The following is a 19992-nucleotide window of genomic DNA, read 5'->3' as shown; positions in this document are numbered from 1 at the left end:
TGGATGCATTTCAAGGCCAACCTTCAAACTCAGTGCCTCTTTGCATGACATCATGGGAAAATCAAAAGAAATCAGCCAAGACCTCAGAAAAACAATTGTAGACCTCCATAAATCTGGTTCATCCTTGGGAGTAATTTTCTAACGCCTGAAGGTACAATGTTCATCTGTACAAACAATAGTACGCAAGTATAAACACCATGGGACCACGCAGCCGTCATACTGCTCAGGAAGGAGACGCGTTCTGACTTCTAGAGATGAACGTACTTTGGTGCGAAAAGTGCAAATCAATCCCAGAACAACAGCAAAGGACCTTGTGAAGATGCTGGAGGAAACAGGTACAAAAGTATCCATATCCACAGTAAAAGAAGTCCTATATCGACATAACCTGAAAGGCCGCTCAGCAAGGAAGAAGCCACTGCTCCAAAACCACCATAAAAAAAGCCAGACTACGGTTTGCAACTGCACATGAGGACAACGATCATATTTTTTGGAGAAATGTCCTCTGGTCTGATGAAACAAAAATAGAACTGTTTGGCCATAATCACCATTGATATGTTTGGAGGAAAAAGGGAGAGGATTGCAAGCCGAAGAACACCATCCCAACCGTGGAGCACGGGGATGGCAGCATCATGTTGTGGGGTGCTTTGCTGCAGGAGGGCCTGGTGCACTTCACAAAATAGATGGCATCATGAGGAAGCAAAATGATGTGGATATATTGAAACAACATCTCAAGACATCAATCATGAAGTTAAAACTTGGTCGCAAATGGGTCTTCCAAATGGACAATGACCCCAAGCATACTTCCAAAGTTGTGGCAAAATGGCTTAAGGACAACAAAGTCAAGGTATTGGAGTGGCCATCACAAAGCCCTGACCTCAATCTTATAGAAAAGTTGTAGGCAGAACAGAAAAAGCGTGTGCGAGCAAGGAGGCCTACAAACCTGACTCAGTTACACCAGCTCTGTCAGGAGGAATGGGCCAAAATTCACCCAACTTATTGCGGGAAGCTTGTGGAAGGCTACCAAAAACATCTGACCCAAGTTAAACAATTTAAAGGCAATGCTACCAAATACTAATTGAGTGTATGCCAACTTCTGACCCACTAGGAATGTGATGAAAGAAATAAAAGCTGAAATAAATAATTCTCTCTACTATTATTCTGACATTTCACATCCTTAAAATAAAGTTGTGATCCTAATTGACCTAAGACAGGGAATTTTTAAGAGGATTAAATGTCAGGAATTGTGAAAAACTGAGTTTAAATGTATTTGACTAAGGTGTATGTAAACTTCCGACTTCAACTGTATATACTGTATTTTATACCATCTATTGCACCTTGTCTATGCCGCACGGCCAACGGTCACCCATATACTTACATATACATATTATCATTCACCCCTTTAGATTTGTGTGTATTAGGTAGTTGTTGGGGTATTGTTAGATTACTTGCTAGATATTACAGCACTGTCGGAATTAGAAGCACAAGCATTTCGCTACACTCACATTAACATCTGCTAACCATGTGTATGTGACAAATAAAATTTGCTTTGGTCCTATTGGTCATGGCTCCCGAGTGGCGCACAATGGGATTGCCCTGCAGTTCTCCAGCTTTATCCACTGAGATAGCGGTAGGCGCACAAGGTTCAAGTCACGAGGGCAGGAAGCACGGGACGGGCCGCAGAGCATCGCACACAAGGCGGACCTAGCCCATGGGGAAGGGAGGAGGAGGGGGACCCTGCCCCACTGGGTAGCACAGAGCAACACTTAAGGGGCATTGCATTAATAATGGCAGTGACTAGGGAATCGTTCCCGCTGTTCTTAGTGCCTGTCTGCACGTTCAAACTAAAACAACGTAACTAATAATGGCGCAAAAAATTCCCCTTAGATATGAATTCGGAGGGCAGAAATGATTAAATAATAGAGCATTAGTCCTCTCACTAAAGGTGTCAGTCAAAAGTTATACTTAAATCTGAACTGGATTTAACGAAAAATTACATGAAAAGCGCACATTTGTAAATCCTAAAAGTAATTGGAAAGGTAGATACAAATTATTTGTGACATTGTGGTTACAATAAATAATGTAAACAGGATGTAAACAAGATGCTGTGTTTTTATTTACAGTAGTGATGGACAGCTGGAGGCATATAGAAAACAGGTGCTCAAATACTTGTTTTTCACAAGTGTACTGTATTACTGCAGGTGTAGCCCTATCAGCAGGACAATAGACTCTTTATAGCCTGGCTACTGTAGGTGTGAACATCCCCCAACTTGCGACCAAAGAGAACAGACGAAATGGACATTGTTTTCATCAAGCCAGCTTCTTTCTATGGTGCTACCCGTTCCAGGGCTAGGATTTTCAAGAGGATTTGAAAATGAGCCGGAGCTGAGACGATCACCAAAACTAAAAGGTATTTTGGTTTCAGTGCATTTTCTTAAAAAAAAATGTATATAGCCTATCAATGTGTAGTAGGCATACTGTGTAATAAAATCGATAATTAAATAAAGGTTAAATAAAAATAATTGTGTTCTAAAAACGTGAATGTGTTTTTGCAGAACATACAACTATGTCGACAACCATCCGTAGAGATCAGTGGACAAAGGGCTTGACAACGGGCCGCACTGGAAAAACGCATGGTTATACTCCCTGTTCACCCACGACTGCATGGCCAGGCACGACTCCAACACCATCATGAAGTTTGCTGACGACACAACAGTGGTAGGCCTGATCACCGACAACGACGAGACAGCCTATAGGGAGGAGGTCAGAGGCCTGGCCGGGTGGTGCCAGAATAACAACCCATCCCTCAATGTAACCAAGTCTAAAGAGATGATTGTGGACTACAGGAAAAGGAGCACAGAGCACGTCCCCATTCTCATTGACGGGGCTGTAGTGGAGCAGGTTGAGACCTTCAAATTCCTTGGTGTCCACATCAACAACAAATTAGAATGGTGAGATCCTCAAAAGGTTCTACAGCTGCAACATCGAGAGCATCTTGACCAGTTGCATCACTGCCTGGTACGGCAATTGCTCGGCCTCCGACTGCAAGGCACTTCAGAGGGTAGTGTGTACGGCCCAGTATATCACTGGGGAAAAGCTGCCTGCCATCCAGGACCTCTACACCAGGCGGTGTCAGAGGAAGGCCCTGAAAATTGTCAAAGACACCAGCCACCCCAGTCATTGTATTCAGCGCACGTGACAAATAAACTTTGATTTGATTTGAAAGTGGTTTGTTTTGCTAGATTCTTATAATGTGTACGCAGCATTTGTGTGTTGGAGTCACTTTTAATTCTTAATTGATCTATCGTTTCTATCATAGGCCACTGTAATCGATGGGGGCTCAGGGCGGTACCATTCTGCTCTTCTGATGAATGTGCACATGGATCAGATTCTAACTTTGAAGACCGAGATCGAGACATTGAAGGCAGACCAGCAGAAAGATAAACATTATCTGAGGGCAGAGATACGGGAAACAGCTGATGCATTGGTCCACAGCCAGGCGGTATTGCAAGAGGCATCACTACAGTCCTTGGTTCGAATCTAGGCTGTATCACATCCGGTCGTGATTGGAAGTTCCGTAGGGTGGCGCACAATTGGCCCAGCGTCATCCGGGTTTGGCTGGCCAGGATGTCCTTGGTTTCTCTCCCTCTAAAATCATAAATAAATAGTTTGGCCATTATAAATATTATTTTGGCCTTTATTCACATTACAAAATCGGTCACTTTCGTTTTTTTTAAAACAAAATAATCTCAAAAATATTGTTATATATAGCCTGCCCACTGTAGTAAACTATTTCAGCACTGTTCCGTGCTGCTCTGAGACAAGCATGGAGAAACAAAACGTTAATTTATATTCCATGATATTCTTAAGATATATGTGTTGACTGAATATAAGCAAGTGATGTCTGCTAAATAATCAAGTTGATGGCACAGTCATACAGCCTGAGTGACTCACTCATTCATGGCTTTGGATCAAAATAAATAAAGTACCAACATTCTTTCTGATAGTCTTTAAAAAATACATGTTTTGGTTATCCTGACCTGGACACCATGTACAGTATTATACTAGCCCATCATGGGCTATTAGCAGGACAATATACGCTTACCAACACCTCTCTGTATTTTGATACTTTGTGCAAGGCAATTGATCAGCATTAAAAACTTTGTAGATGGGGCCTCCTGAGTGGCGCAGGGGTCTAAGAAACTGCATCGCAGTGCAAACTGCATGGCTACAGACAGTACAGTTTGATACCGTGCCGGCCGCATCACCCCATGTTCAAGAGTGACTTTTTTCTCGCGGTTAAATGAAAATAAATCTCCAAAATATCGTTAATTTTTAAACAAAGTGATTATTATTATTAATTCATTTAGAATTATATAAAAGCCCGTTAGATATTCTCACAGATCAGATTTGCCCTAATGAAAAATGCCCCTTAGATATTAATTTAGAGTCTTCCAATCCTCTAAATGTAATTATTGGCGGAGAGTCACGTCATTGAATTTTTTTTTTGTAGATATACTGTAGGCCTACCGTAGGCTAAATGAGTCTCACTAGTGTTGAGTAATGTGCTGTTAAAAGTGGTGTAGGTCTTAATTATGTAAAAAGCATATTGAAGTTAGAAGCGATAGGATTTGAAGCAATAACTATTTTAGCACTGTTTTGCGCTGCTCTGAGACAAGCATGGGGACTGGTCTTGATAAATCAATGAGATTTTTATTTTCACTGAATATCCGATTGGGTATTGTTTACACTACAATTAGGGTGTGGAAATATTATGCTCTTAGTACTGTAGCCTACTCCTGACCAGTCACTTTGTACAGCGCCATATTTTCCTAACAGAGCGGCGCAGCGGTCTAAGACACTGCATCGCAGTGCAAACTGCGTTGCTACAGATGCAGGTTCGATACCCGTGCCAGCCGCCACCGGGAGACCGATGAGGCGGCTTTTGGTTTCTCTCCCTTTAAAAACAGAAATAAATCATTCTAAATAACAAACTGGCTTTATTTACAAATTAGTGAGAATGTCAAGAATGGCCTTTTTCTCGCTCACTCTAGGTTAAATGAAAATGAAATCATCTCCAAAATATTGTTATTTTTTAAACAAAGCGATTATTATTATTAATTCATTTAGAAATATATAAAAGCCCCTTAGATATTCTAACAGATCAGATTTGCCCTAATGAAAAATGCCCCTTATATCAGTTTGGAATCCTCCAATTTCCTTATGCTCTTAGTACTGTAGCCTACTCCCAAACATCACATTGTACAGCCCCATATTTTCCGTTCCATCCTAACGGGAACCCTGAGGGTTTCGTTTTTAATTTTTTTGGAATAGAAACACCATAATATTAATAAAATTAATTAAGCTACATTCCTTAAAATCAATCCCATATACTATATTCTTACAAAAAAGGTTTTACATTCTCTAATAATGCCAATATTGAAGACTATCAAATGCTTCTCAAAGATGCCCTCTGGTGGTCAAACTAGCACTAAATAGAATTAATAGTAAAAATGGCTGACAATTAAATAACGTGTCATAGAATTCTGCAGGAGCCCATAAGGTGTGCTGCAGTATGATGCAACTTTTAAAGGAGGAACCACTGTACACACACTCACACACACCCTGCACCCAGAAACCTAAGATCACGTCTTCCGCACAGATGTATTAGAAAACAAATACAAATTTATACACAATTAAACACTCAATCATTCATATACCTACACACACTCTGGACAACATACAGTACATCTTATTCACTGACAAACACAAAAACACTGTCTCACCAAAGCTCACATACGGCACAACACACCCTCTCCCTGAAGCACATTTACACACACACACACAGTTCTGATAGCTGTACTTCTGTTAGGCTGGACACATGACATTTTAAACAATGCTTTTTTTCCTGATAAAAACTAGTTCATTGCATCCACCGTGGAGCCCAGTTTCATAATATTACCATATGTCCCAGCTGCTTGCCGTATTTTTGAAGTAATCACGTAAAAACAGGCCTTATTTTAGGGCATTTTTCACCCTGCCAGCTCCTATTAGTTCTATTGAGCACCGTGGCACCAACTCACCTTCTGAAAGTTCTATTCCCAGCCTTTTGTTCTACGTCACAATGCCTGCTTTGCTATTGTTGGCAATGAGACCTGCCCACGTTGCTGGTAGTTAAAATGTAAACAACCAGAGAGAGAGCAAGATTATGGCGATTCAGATTCTGCATGCTACAGTTGAATACTGCTGAAGGTGGCCCCTGCTGCCCAGTAGGTGAAAGCACTGGAGTCTTTTTTCCAGTCTTCCCAATAGGTGAAAGCAGTCCAGAGGTGGTGGATGCTGAATGGATCAGTGTGGTTCCTCCATGCAGCCAGACAGGTAGAAGGAGGCCAGGCTGGGTTTAGGTTGTTGGGCTGGGAATAGCTGAGGGCCCCTCCGCCTGAGTAGTCAGCGGACCACCCTAATCCTGTGCCTAAAGCCGCTGTGAGGCGTCCCTCCCAAGGCCTGTCGCCCCACTGCTGCAGGAAATTGCCTCCAGTACAGAGGGCCATGAGATGGCTGGCTCACTGATGGAGTCCACAGCTTACTGCACGATTGTGTGTGTGCCTGCATGTGTGCATGTGTACAGGGCCACATTGACTTTCTGTTCATATCTCTGTATCTAACAACAGCTGCCACTCTACCCATCTTACTGTAACATTATGCTGTGTGCCCAAAACCCAGTGAGAGTGAAAAATAATAATAGAAGGTGGTCACTCCTTTTATGTGTGTGCTTCTCTGTTCACATATCTGTGCATGTGTGTTTGTGTGTGCATGCGTGGGCACGTGTATGCATCCTGCCCCCTCCATTGTGCTGTTTGACCCATGGTGTGCAGCCAGCACTCCCCCTGAGGTCCGTTATCCCCCCATCAGACCCCTCTCTCATTAACCCCTGGCTGTCAGAGAAGAGAACTCACCTCCCTGCTTTCTACCACAGGAGCTACACCTTTACATCTATATAGCCCCCGCTAGCACACTCACAGTCAAAACTACTATTACACCAAGGAGACTACAAGTCTACAAATATTGTGCAAGTCTACAAGCATATTCAATTGTAGCCCCAACCATAGACATAAATCAACAAGATCTAGCAGATCTATAAACTTCTCACAAGAAATGGCGACACCACTACCATACTAGAGCTACCAGCCAGAAAGAGATGTACAAGCAGCCACTAAATTATGAAATAAATTATGATTACACAGGCATATTTTCATATCACCAACAGATCTCCTCACTGTTCCATCCCTCAGCAATAAAGTGTCTGGGTGTTCCATCCTTTCAAATCAAATCAAATTGTATTTGGCACATGCGCCAAATACAACAGGTGTAGACCACACTGTGAAAATGCACAGGAGGAGGAGTTAAGAAGGAGTTAAGAAAATACGTTTTAGAAAAAGTAAAACAAAACAACAATATAGTGCATTCGGAAAGTATTCAGATCCCTTCCCTTTCTCCACATTTTGTTACGTTACAGCCATAATCAAATAAAAAAATGTTTTTTATTCTAATCAATCTACAAACAATGCCCCATAAAGACAAAGTGAAAACAATTTTTTTTGACATTTTAGCAAGTATATATATTTTTTAACAGAAATAACTTATTTACATAAGTATTCAGACCCTTTGCTGTGAGACTCGAAATTGAGCTCAGGTGCATCCTGTTTCTATTGATTATGCTTGAAATGTTCCTACAACTTGATTTTAGTCCACGTGGTAAAATAAATTGATTGGACATGATTTGGAAAGGCACAAACCTGTCTATATAAGGTCCCACAGTGCATGCCAGAACAAAAACCAAGCCATGAGGTCGAAGGAATTGTCCGTAGAGCTCCGAGACAGGATTGTGTTGAGGCACAGATTTGGGGAAGGGTACCAAAAAAATTCTGCAGCATTGAAGGTCTCCAATAACACAGTGGCCTCCATCATTCTTAAATGGAAGAAGTTTGGAACCACCAAGACTCTTCCTAGAGCTGGCCGCCCGGCCAATCTGAGCAATCGGGAGAGAAGGGCCTTGGTCAGGTAGGGGACCAAGAACCCAATGGTCACTCTGACAGGGCTCCAGAGTTCCTCTGTGGAGATGGGAGAACCTTCCAGAAGGACAACCATCTCTGCAGCACTCCACCAATCGGGCATTTATGGTAGAGTGGCCAAACGGAAGCCACTCCTCAGTAAAAGGCACATAACAGCACACTTGGAGTTTGCCAAAAGACACCTAAAGGACTCTCAGACCATAAACAAGATTCTCTGGTCTGATGAAACCAAGATGGAACTCTTTGGCTAGTCAGAATTGAGGGCAAGAAGAACGGAGCAAAGTACAGAGAGATCCTTGATGAAAACCTGCTCCAGAGTGCTCAGGACTTCAGACTGGGGTGAAGGTTCACCTTCCAACAGGACAACGACCCTAAGCAGACAGCTAAAACAACGCAGGACTGGCTTCGAGACAAGTCTCAATGTCCTTGAGTGGCCCAGCCAGAGCCCGGACTTGAACCTGATCTAACATCTCTGGAGAGACCTGAAAATAGCTGTGCAGTGACGCTCCCCATCCAACCTGACAGAGCTTGAGAGGATCTGCAGAAAAGAATGGGAGAAACTCCACAAATGTACAGTACCAGTCAAAAGTTTGGACACACCTACTCATTCAAGGGTTTTTCTGTGTCCAAACCTTTGACTGGTAAACTTTAGGCTGTAATCACTGCCAAATGTGCTTCAACAAAGTACTGAATAAAGGGTCTGAATAATTATGTGAATGTGATATTTCCATTATTATTTTATAAATTAGCAAAAAATTCTAAAAACCTGTTTTACTTTGGTATTATGGAGTATTGTATGTAGATGGTTGAAATATTTTTTTCGTCATCAATTTTAGAATAAGGCTGTAGCATAACAACATTTGGAAAAAGTGAAAGGGTCTGAATACTTTCCGAATGCACTGTATATACAGGGGGTACCAGTACCGAGTCAAACTCTAGGATCCAGTTGCAGAGGGAGGTGTTTAGTCCCAGATTCCTTAGCTTAGTGATGAGCTTTGAGGGCATTATGGTGTTGAATGTGGGCCTGTAGTCAATTAACAGCATTCTCACAAATAGGTGTTCCTTTTGTCCGGGGGGGGGCAAACGGCATTGTGGAGTGCAATAGAGATTGCGTCATCTGTGGATCTGTTGGGGCGGTTTATGAATTGGAGTGGATCTAGGGTTTCTGTAATGGTGGTGTTGATGTGAGCCATGACCAGCCTTTCAAAGCACTTCAAGGCTACAGACACGAGTGCTACGTCATTTAGGCAGGTTACCTTGTTATTTTTTGGCACAGAGAATATGGTGGTCTGCTTGAAACATGTAGGTATTACAGACTCGGTCAGGGACAGGTTGAAAATGACAGTGAACACACTGCTGATCAGCGCATGCTGTGAGTACACATCCTGGTAATCCGTCTGGCCCTGCGGCCTTGTGAATGTTGACCTGTTTAAAGGTCTTACTCACATTGGCTACGGAGAGCATGATCACAGTTGTCTGGAACAGCTGGTGCTCTCATGCATGCTTCAGTGTTGCTTGCCTCAAAGCGTGCATTGAAGTCATTTAGCTCGTCTGGTACGCTCGCGTCACTGGGCAGCTCTCGGCTGGGCTTCCCTTTGTAGTCTGAAATAGTTTGCAAGCCCTGCCACATCCGACCAGCATCAGAGCTGGTGTAGTAGGATTCAATCTTAGTACTGTATTGACCCTATACTTGTTTGATGGTTCGTTAGACGGCATAGCATAATTTCTTATAAGCGTCCGCTCCTTGAAAGCGGCAGCTCTATCCTTTAGCTCAGTGCGTATGTTGCCTGTAATCCATGGCTTCTGGTTGGGGTATGTACGTACGGTCATTGTGGGTACGACTTCGTCGATGCACATATTGATGAAACCGGTGACTGATGTGGTATACTCATCAATACCATCAGATTAATCCCGGAACATATTCCAGTCTTGGCTAGCAAAACAGTCCTGTAGCTTAGGATCTGCGTCATCTGATCATTTCCTTATTGAGTGAGTCACTGGTACTCCCTGCTTTAGTTTTTGCTTGTAAGCAGGAATCAGGAGGATGGAATTATGGTCAGATTTGCCAAATGGAGGGCGAAGGAGAGCTTTGTACACATATCTGTGTGTGGCGTAAAGGTGGTCTAGAGTTTTTTTTTTTTTTTACTCTGGTTGCACGTGTGAAATGCTGGTCAAAATTAGATCAAATGGATTTAAGTTTTCCTGCATTAAAGTCCCTGGCCACTAGGAGCGCCACCTCATTTCTTTCATTTATATAATGATCAAGCCACTCATAAAATTTCATTTTTTTTGTTAACAAAAAAATCAGACAGGTAGAGTAGTAAATCTAAAGAGAAAAAGTGAGAGATGAAATGTGGAGAGCAGTGATGGTGGCAGTTAGTGTTAGGGATTAGGGAAAATAGGATTTTGAATAGGAATCAATTGTTTGGTCCCCACAAGGATAGTAAAACAAACGTGTGTGTGTGTGTGTGTGGTGTGTGTGTGTGTGTGTGTGTGTGTGTGTGTGTGTGTGTGTGTGTGTGTGTGTGTGTGTGCGTGCGGAGGGGGGCAGGAGGACACTTTCGAGAAAGTTGATTATGAGTCCCATCAAGTGATCAATGATTTCATTAATAAGACGGATCGCAAGGCTGTCATACCACTGACAGGGTGCTGAGGGATAATCCGCTCCCTACGCTCCATTTTCCCCAACGCCCGGAAAACCGGCCTCTCTCCTCCCCTCCTCCCTGGCCCTCCATTCCTCCAATATTTCCAGACACACGGAACACCACGGAAAAGGGATGGGAGCAGAGGTGGGGGGGTTTGTCTTGATGGGGGTGAGAAGGTGGGGGAGAGGGGGGCAATGAGTAAGGAACGGGGTGAGGGAGGGAGGAGAAGAAATGTGAAAATCCATTTTGAAACCCATTTTCAATTAGGGTCCACAAGCTGTTATCACAGGTGTCGCAGAATAGGGGCCCCGTAAGTGAAAATGTCTCCTATCCGTTTCTGAAATGAAACCTTATCTGAGTGGCACAAAGATGGCCGGGGACAGCGTATCTGTAAATTACTTTCCATCCCGGCTGTTAAGCGGAAACTTTATTTCTGATAGATGACATCCCCCTTCTATTTACAATTGATCATTTAAATGGCTACCTAAAAAGGTGGCCCCTCACTTTTTCTTCTTTATCTCTCCCCTCCTCTCTCTGCATCTCCCCTTCTCTCCTCTCTCTCTCTCTGAGATGTTATATGTTTTTAAAGCAGTCAACAGCTCTTTTTCTCTCCTAAACACTTGCCACGCTCTCCGTTTGGGTTAGCGATTTCGCTGGTAACCTTCTACATGTAAGCAGAAAATTCCTTCCTCTTCAAGGCTCAACTTTTGGGCCTCTGAGACTCCTGCTCCTGCCCTTCCAAGCGTGACCGTTAAAGGGATACTTCAGGATTTTGACAATGAAGCCCTTTATCTACTTCCCCAGAGTCAGATAAACTTACGTATACTATATTTATGTCTCTGCGTGCAGTTTGAAGGAAGTTGCTAAATAGTGTTAACCCAATTGCTAACTAGCGCTAGCGCAATGACTGGAAGTCTATGGTAACTGCTAGAATGCTATAAGATATTATAGACTTCCAGTTATTGCGCTAACAATAGTTAGCGTTGGCTCGCAAAATTACCTCTAATTCCTTCATACTGGATGCAGAGACTTAAAAATGGTATCCATGTTCATCTGACTCTGGGGAAGTAGATAAAGGGCTTCATTGCCAAAATCCCAAAGCACCTCTTTAAAAAGGTTCTGAGTCCTTCCTTCATAAACTATTAGGTTCACAGCAGAGGAGGCTGGTGGGAGGAGCTATATGAGGGCGGGCTCATTGTAATGGTGGCTGGAATGGAATCAATGAAACGGAGTCAAACACTTTGTTTCAATGTGTTTGGTACCATTCCATTGATTTACATTCCTTGCCTTTACAATGATCCCGTACTCTTATAGCTCCTCCCACTAACATCCTCTGGTCTACAGAAAACCCTGCTACTTTAGGGCATGCATTCCACTACAATTTCCTAAACTAGCTCACTAACTCAAACCCTCACTTCCTCTCTCTCGCTCACTCTTTCCCTCTCTTCTAGCCCTCCCTCTCTCTCTCTCACTCCTCTTTGTCCCGCTCTTCCCTCACTTTCCTATTTCAGCAGCATCCATATAAAAAAAATCCAATGAACCATCCAACCAGAAACTTCTTTTTTTCACCCTCTCTCTCCTTAACCAATAAGCGGGGGCCTTTCCCCTCCCTTCTTTTCTAGTTTTTTTTTTATTTGCAAATTATCGCATGACGACAGGATTTATTCAGCCAAAGAGCATGGACATCTTTTTTTGGAAGGCCCGGGGAAACAACAAAAGAATCAGGAGACTTTGTGGTCCACCTGCCTGGAGAATGATGAGGGTGGGGGGAGGTCTCCCCCTTGCCCCTCCTAAAGAACACCAATCACAGCATTGTTGTGGCTCAGTCGGCCCTTTTGAGCTGTCAGGCCAGGGGAGCGGGCGAAAAGATGAATAGTACACGGGATGAAGCCACCATTTAGCCAACCATGTGGGAACGCTAGCTAGCTAGCTCCCCCTCCAAGACTCCACATTACAAAGCCAAGCAAGCTCTCTCAACTCCGACAAAACTTACATAGAAGAATAAGAGAGGAAGAGAGAGTGGGGAGAGAGAGGAGTGCACGTTGGCAGAAAAGAGGGTAGTAGGATATAGAAGTGAGAGAAAAGAGAGGGTGAGAGATGAGAAAATAACAAAGGAGCAAAGAAAGGACAGAAAGGAAGAAACAAAAGTGTTCCACTGTTCTGATTTTTATTGAGTTTGGGAACTGCTCAGGACATATGTACACACACTGTTACATAGTGTATGTGTAAACTAGACCAAGGTCTAGGGTTTTAACTGAATATAAGTAGTGTTTTTAATCATGATTACAAACCACAACTAATTTACTTGTGTTATCTATACACAATATAAAGAACCAAAACATTCTAATCTTTAGAAAGAAAAAGTTATATTTATGTGTTTGTTCTTTGTGTTCTGGAATTAGATTTGGGAGAGTGGTTAGTAACGTCATGATTCAATTTCGTCACAAAAAACATTGCCTCCATTTCATATGAAAATTGGAGTCATTTAATCAAATTATAACCTCTAGGACTTGCCAACATTTGAATCAATTAAGTCCCCCAAAAACTTGGACTTAGACACAAAGCCTATCAGGTGAGGTTTTCCAGAAAATTATTTCCATATGCTTTAATCACAAACAAAACCAAAACACGCAATCGTGTAGTAATTGTATTGCAACAGAAAACACTTCAGCGAGCTAAAGCTAAACAGCCCATAAGTCCACCAATAACTGCTCCTAGCTTTTACTTCTTCAGTTCTAATCGTAGCATGCTGTGGTGGAGTGGTGTCCTACAGAGTTTCCCCTGTGTGGGTTCAGGGGCCACTCCTCTGCTGCATGATGGGGGAAATATTCACCTGGGCCTTCCTGAGAAGAGCCAGTCACTGGGGTTCCTCAGCTGCTCACAATTACCTTTTGTTTGTATGGGGAAGGAGCGGGGACAGGGGCTACAGGGGTTAAAGTTGACAGGGGTGTAAGGTTACACCTGATAAGATGTTATGAGTTCTGGGGCAACTTAGAGAATGTGCTGTCATTAGAACCTGCACAAAAAATGTGTAAGCCATCTCTTTCTCTGTGGATAAGTATCGTCCCTCATTCCTCCTATCTTTCTCTCTCTCTCTCGTGATCTTGGATAAGAATAGTATTGTTTGTTTCCCTACTCTTTAACCCCAGGTATTACCCCTTGTGTAGGTTCAGATCATTGCGGGAGTACGTTTCCAAGACAAACGTTACGTTGTTAGTAGGAGTAATTACCAGAGCATTAAAGAAAAATGCACAATCTCCAGAGCCAAATTACATCCATGCATTTTCCACACCGCAAAACTTATTTTTCACTTCTCTCATTTAATTAATAAAATAGTGTTGCCATATGGGAATGCGGACCTGGAATGATAACATTTGACATGCTACAAATCAGATGGAAGCCCAGGGCAACAGAGTGCTTCCCTACCTCTCTCTCTCTGCTGACACCCCTAAGTCTACTACCCCCCCCCCCCCCCCAAAAAAAAACATAACTCTTCCAGCTGCAGCTAATGACCACAGCTGCAACTTAAGTCATGGTCATTTGTCCTCTAGGTTTGTTATGACTTTTGTCTGGCAGTCCCAGTCACTCCTGGAGAAAAAAATATTTTGTTATCTAATATTCTTCATTGCTGCAGCTGTGTTGTGAGGGCCAAAAGACTGAACAATGAAAATCTTTTGTTGTGTATTCAAGATGTTGCATATATGATTGTTGTATCAAATCAAATGTATTTATATAGCCCTTCTTACATCAGCTGATATCACAAAGTGCTGTACAGAAACCCAGCCTAAAACCCCAAACAATGCAGGTGTAGAAGCACGGTGGCTAGGAAAAACTCCCTAGAAAGGCCAAAACCTAGGAAGAAACCTAGAGAGAAACCAGGCTATGAGGGGTGGCCAGTCCTCTTCTGGCTGTGCCGGGTGGAGATTATAACAGCACATGGCCTAGATGTTCAAATGTTCATAAATGACCAGCATTGTCAAATAATAATAATCATAGTCGTTGTCGAGGGTGCAACAAGTCAGTAACACAAGGGTAAGTGTCAGTTGGCTTTTTCATAGCCGATCTTTGAGAGTATCTCTACCGCTCCTGCTGTCTCTAGAGAGTTGAAAACAGCAGGTCTGGGACAGGTAGCACGTCCGGTGAATAGTATTGTTTGAACTCTCTAGAACTCCACTTTCTCCAAAAGGGCCTGACCTCGTTTTAAACATAACACGTGATTGAGTTTGTCAGAATATGATCCATTCACATCTTGCATTCCACTACAAACAGCATGCTAAATGAATAAACACCAATATCTTAAGTTTATGACCAAACCATTCAACTCCTTGCAACTTCCTGTTCGGAGTGAGACAAGACAAGAAAGCGACAGGAGAGTGATGGAAGGGACCAGTGAGGAAGAGAACAAGAGAGGACCAGAGAGGGTAAGGAAGGAAGGAAGGAAGAGGAGGTAAAAGCTGGAAACAATCCTTACCATTGGATGTAGTGCTGGAGGCCACAGCCTTCTCGCTGATGTCGGCGGACGTGGACAAGCCCTTGGTTGCCACAATGGTCTCCACCTTCTTCTTCTTCTCAGCTGCAGAACTGGCCTGGGACTGGGTTTCCATGGCGACTGCTCATTCCTCAGCACCTCATGGAGACAGGACACCTGGGGGGTAGGGAACAGGTGTACAAGAAGATGTCAACAAGAGCAGTACAGTATCGTCCCATTGCAGAGCTTTATTAGAGCAAACTGTCATGCTACAGACTTTCCTAACATTCTCTCCAGATGCATTGGTCTTCCAGTGATGATTGTCCAAGGAGTGTCTATCATAGTAAATCTCTTAACACTTTTGTTTTGTTTAAAGCTTCAAGAAATTGTTAAATTGACCAATTCTTTAACAAGACAAAGTGTAATTAAGTGTAAAGACATCGTTGTTGAATTGCTCGAAAGGTTAATATCACACTCTCTCAACAATAGAGATGCAACAGTATCCCACTGGGCAAAAACAGGTTGAATCAACGTTGTTGCCACGTCACCTCAACCCCCAAAATCTATGTGATGACATTGAGTCAATATGGAAAACTAACTGGATTTGCAAAAAGTCAACTTAAGGGCATTTCGTATTTTTTTCACCAAATATTTCACCAAAATCCAATGACATGGTGACAACCAAATGTCAATAAAAACTAGACGTTGAACTGACATCTGTGCCCAGTGGGATGTCTCCACATCTTGAGAAACAAACTGTATGAATGCATGAAATCTGAAAGCCTTCAAGAAAACAATCCCATGGAACTGGCGCTTCATGTTTTCTGACCTCTAACCTCTATACCATAAGGAAGTCCTTCCAGTCAATTCCCTTTTATCCCTGGCCACAGAGAGGGCCATGGGTCAATCCACCAGCTCCACTCTGTTTATTTTCACTCATAATTGTTATGTTTGATCTTCCCACTGCCCTCTCAATGCACCCAATGGGCCTTACAGCATGAATCTTCCAACCGAGATTTCGGTAAAAACCTGGGAATTTTGATAAAGTTAAGATCATTTTGCAACCTTACAAATGGGAGAGCTAGCTAACTTCTCATCTCACCCAATTTTGAACTATGACATAGTAAACTTCTGGTAATGTGGGGGAATTAAGTTCTATACATTTTATTTCAAAGTATATTAGTTAAAGAAGTTGCTGTTCAGTAAGTTCAGGTTATACTGCATCTTAGAGTACATGGAAGTGAAGGTTGTGGGTACGGATAATTCCTCCTCTTCCAGAGAGAAAGAAAAAATCTTCAGGGGATACTACAGCGAGAGAAACATTCACAACCTCAAAAAATTAAGGCTCGTCTGTGGTGCTTTTGGGAATATCATGGTGCCTGGCAATTTTTCCTTCTCTCAAAGAACAAACGTTGTTTCGGTTAATGCTGTCTCTCCATTTTGAAGGGCAAATCTGGGTTTGGTACATAGATTTTCGGACTAGAATCTCAGATTGCCTCTTTCAGAAATTCAGCCAACAGTCTATAGTAGCAAACCGTCTCAGTTCAGTTCAGAACCTCCATTTGGGTCAAATCATCCCTGAACCCTAGCCATGGAGACAGCAACCAAACATGCTAAACCACAACATAAAACATGGGATAATTTAAATCCACTGCAAGCCCATCACTTAGACCCCGAAACACACCATTGTTCAAGGATAATTGCTGGAAATATTTAGTCTGTGCAACATTTCTTTGAAAATAGAGTCCTAATTGCCTAACGATACTATTTAATTGCCTTCCATCCCATAAACACTAGCAGATTAGAAAGAGGGGAGTTGGTGAATAGGGCTGAAATACACAGGGCTGATGTTGAATTTACAGGAGAATGGGATGGTGTTACCAAAACTCTCCTGGGAGGGCGGTGTGTGGGGGGGGGGGGGGCAACTTCAGACAAACAAGGTGCGCTTTGTTAGTTTTTTTCCAAACCTCCTGCCGTCCATTCTAAGCCGACAACAACATCTGTAAGCAATCGTAGATTGCCCCCCCCCCCCCCCCCACCCCCCCCAAAAGAAACAAAGCACAATTACTCCCCGACCAATCAAGACAGAATTAAACAAACTCTTCCTCTAATCAGTCCCACATGAATACATGTGTACCATGTCACTCCAGACCTAATTTCTATCTTTCGACAACAGATCTCATCTCAAATCATTGGTATGCGTTTGATGAGTGTTTTAGTTTTGGGGTTAGTTTCAGAACTTTTTTCCATTTTTGTAGAACAACAAGAGTGAGTGTGTATGTGTGAGTTCCTGAGCACTCGATCGATGCAGGTCCTGGGTTGAGAGAGACATCAAGCCACTCACCCACTTTCATTGGCCTGCAACCATAGAAACTCAAATGTGAGGCACTCCTCGACTGACATTCTGTCTCTGGCAGAGGGGAGATCAGACAAAGGTTTTTTCTGCCCTCTTTTAAATTGCACCATTCTGACGATTGAACTCCTTGCAAAAGAGAAGACGAAGGTGCTTTTGCCGGTGTTTGCGTGTGTCCCTGCGTGGGTGCGAGGTGCGTGCCAGCGTAAGTATGCGTGCTTGGGCTCCCTTCCTTGTTTGAACTTCTAAACCTCTCTACCTCCCTCCCCCCAGGTGAGTTAGAAAATGTTGGAAGGAAGGAGGGATATTCAGAAGATAAATATATTGGGGGAGGAGTGCGGGGTGAGGAGAAAAGCAGGGGCATACACATTCCATTGGTAGAACAAATATTCACAGCTCCTGGCCACTCAAGCGTGGCTGAACACCCTTTTGTGTTGCGAAGCATTCAGAGCAGTCCACCGCTACACCCAATCACCCCATCCTGCAAGTGTCTGTCTGTCTGTCTGTCTGTCTGTCTTTCTTTTAACCTTCTCTTTACACTTCTTGGTTACTTTTATCAGTCTTCACACTCAAGCAACGCGAAGTTGAAAGATGGCGCCGAAGAACATGGCTGACGTTTTGCATTCTCCCAACCAATTGTGCTATTAGCTTTTATTTTTTAGCATTTTGTGTAACTTATTTTTGAAGTTATTGTGTACATAATGTTGCTGCTACCGTCTCTTATGACCGAAAATAACTTCTGGAAATCAGAAAAGCGATTACTCACCGCGGACTGGAAGAAACTTTTTCCTTTAACGAGTCCGACGAGAAGGATATCCTACTTTCACTGGAACAAGCCCAGATCCACGCCTTTTGCGTGAAGATGCCGGAAAATAGGCCGCAGATCGGGCATCCATCTGAAAATACTGAGGCAAGCGAGTAAACTCCCACTGCCTTCCATTCTTCGCGCTAATGTGCAATCATTGGACAATAAAATGGATGAACTACGATTCAGATTATCCTACCAACGGGACATTAAAAACTGTAACATCTTATGTTTCACCGAGACATGGCTGAACGAAGATATGGACAATATAGAGCTAGCAGGATTTTCCATGCACCGGCAGAACAGAGACACTACCTCTGGTAAGACGAGGGGTGTCTTATTTTTGTCAATAAACAGCTGGTGCGTGATGTCTAATATTAAAGAAGTCTCGAGGTATTGCTCACCTGAGGTAGAGTACCTTATAATAAACTGTAGACCGCACTATCTAACAAGAGAGTTCTCATCTGTATTATTCATAGCCGTCTATTTACCACCACAAACCGAAGCTGGCACTAAGACCGCTCTCAACCAACTATAAAGCCATAAGCAAAGAAGAAAATGCTCATCCAGAAGTAGCGCTCCTAGTGCCCGGGGACTTTAAATCCACTTCAATCAGTGTAGATGAAAGGGCAGAGACTGGTTCAAGGAGTATTTTTAATCTTTGAGACAATTGAGACATGGATTGTGTATGTGTGCCATTTAAAGGTTGAATGGGCAAGACAAAATATTGAAGTACCTTTGAACGAGGTATGGTAGTAGGTGCCAAGCGCACCGGTATGTGTCAAGAACTGCAACACTGCTGGGTTTTTCATGCTCAACAGTTTCCTGTGTGTTTCAAGAATGGTCCACCACCCAAAGGACATCCAGCCAACTTGACACAATTGTGTAAAGCATTGGAGTCAACATGGGCCAGCATCTCTGTGGAACGCTTTCGGCACCTTGTAGAGTCCATGCCCCAACTAATTGAGGCTGTTCTGAGGGCAATTTAATATTAGGAAGGTGTCCTTAATGTTTTGTACACTCAGTGTATGCGCCTCCCTGAGATAAATCCTCCGATAGAAAAATAGCATTAGCATTTCCTGGCCTAGATTGGAATTTCCAGAAATGGCACATCCTGTAGGTATTTACAATATGACATACTTATAACTTATTATATAATGATAATGGTTATAACAAGGCTAGGTTATGACTAGTGCCCAGAGTTTATCCTGGTCAGGTGGTCAAAAAGTCAGGAAAAACTCTGGGCCCCACTGATAATCCAGGTACTGTATTAGCCCTGAGGGGCCCCAGTGTTAAGGATCAGTGTGGCAGACGTGTTGTTGCCTACTCTTACCACCTGGGGGGGCGGCCCGTCAGGAATTCCAGGATCCAGTTGCAGAGGGAGGTGTTTAGTCCCAGATTCCTTAGCTTAGTGATGAGCTTCGTGGGCACTATGGTGTTGAATGCTGAGCTGTAGTCAATGAACAGCATTCTCACATAGGTGTTCCTTTTGTCCAGGTGAGAAAGGGCAGTGTGGAGTGCGATTGAGATTCCGTCATCTGTGGATCTGTTGGGGCGGTAAGCGAATTGGAGTGGGTCTAGGGTGTCCGGGAGGATGCTGTTGATGTGAGCCATGATCAACCTTTCAAAGCACTTCATGGCTACTGACGTGA

At 43.1% G+C, this 19992-nt stretch overlaps 1 protein-coding gene across 4 annotated transcripts in view; it reads right to left on the bottom strand.

Annotated features, from left to right (window-relative positions):
* LOC106578655 (transcriptional activator GLI3) overlaps nucleotides 1-19992 on the bottom strand; it is a 197012-nt gene that overhangs the window by 145519 nt on the left and 31501 nt on the right. For all 4 annotated transcript variants that reach the window (XM_014157694.3, XM_045702221.2, XM_082965706.1 and 1 more), the window contains exon 2: nucleotides 15186-15359. In XM_014157694.3, the coding sequence (XP_014013169.3) occupies nucleotides 15186-15318 (133 nt within the window). In that variant the 5' untranslated portion in view covers nucleotides 15319-15359. The remainder of the gene's footprint in view (nucleotides 1-15185; nucleotides 15360-19992) is intronic.

Source organism: Salmo salar, chromosome 19, assembly GCF_965601325.2.
Source record: "Salmo salar chromosome 19, fSalSal1, whole genome shotgun sequence".
NCBI classification, from domain to species: Eukaryota; Metazoa; Chordata; class Actinopteri; order Salmoniformes; family Salmonidae; genus Salmo; species Salmo salar.
This window is presented reverse-complemented; position numbering and strand designations above follow the sequence as displayed.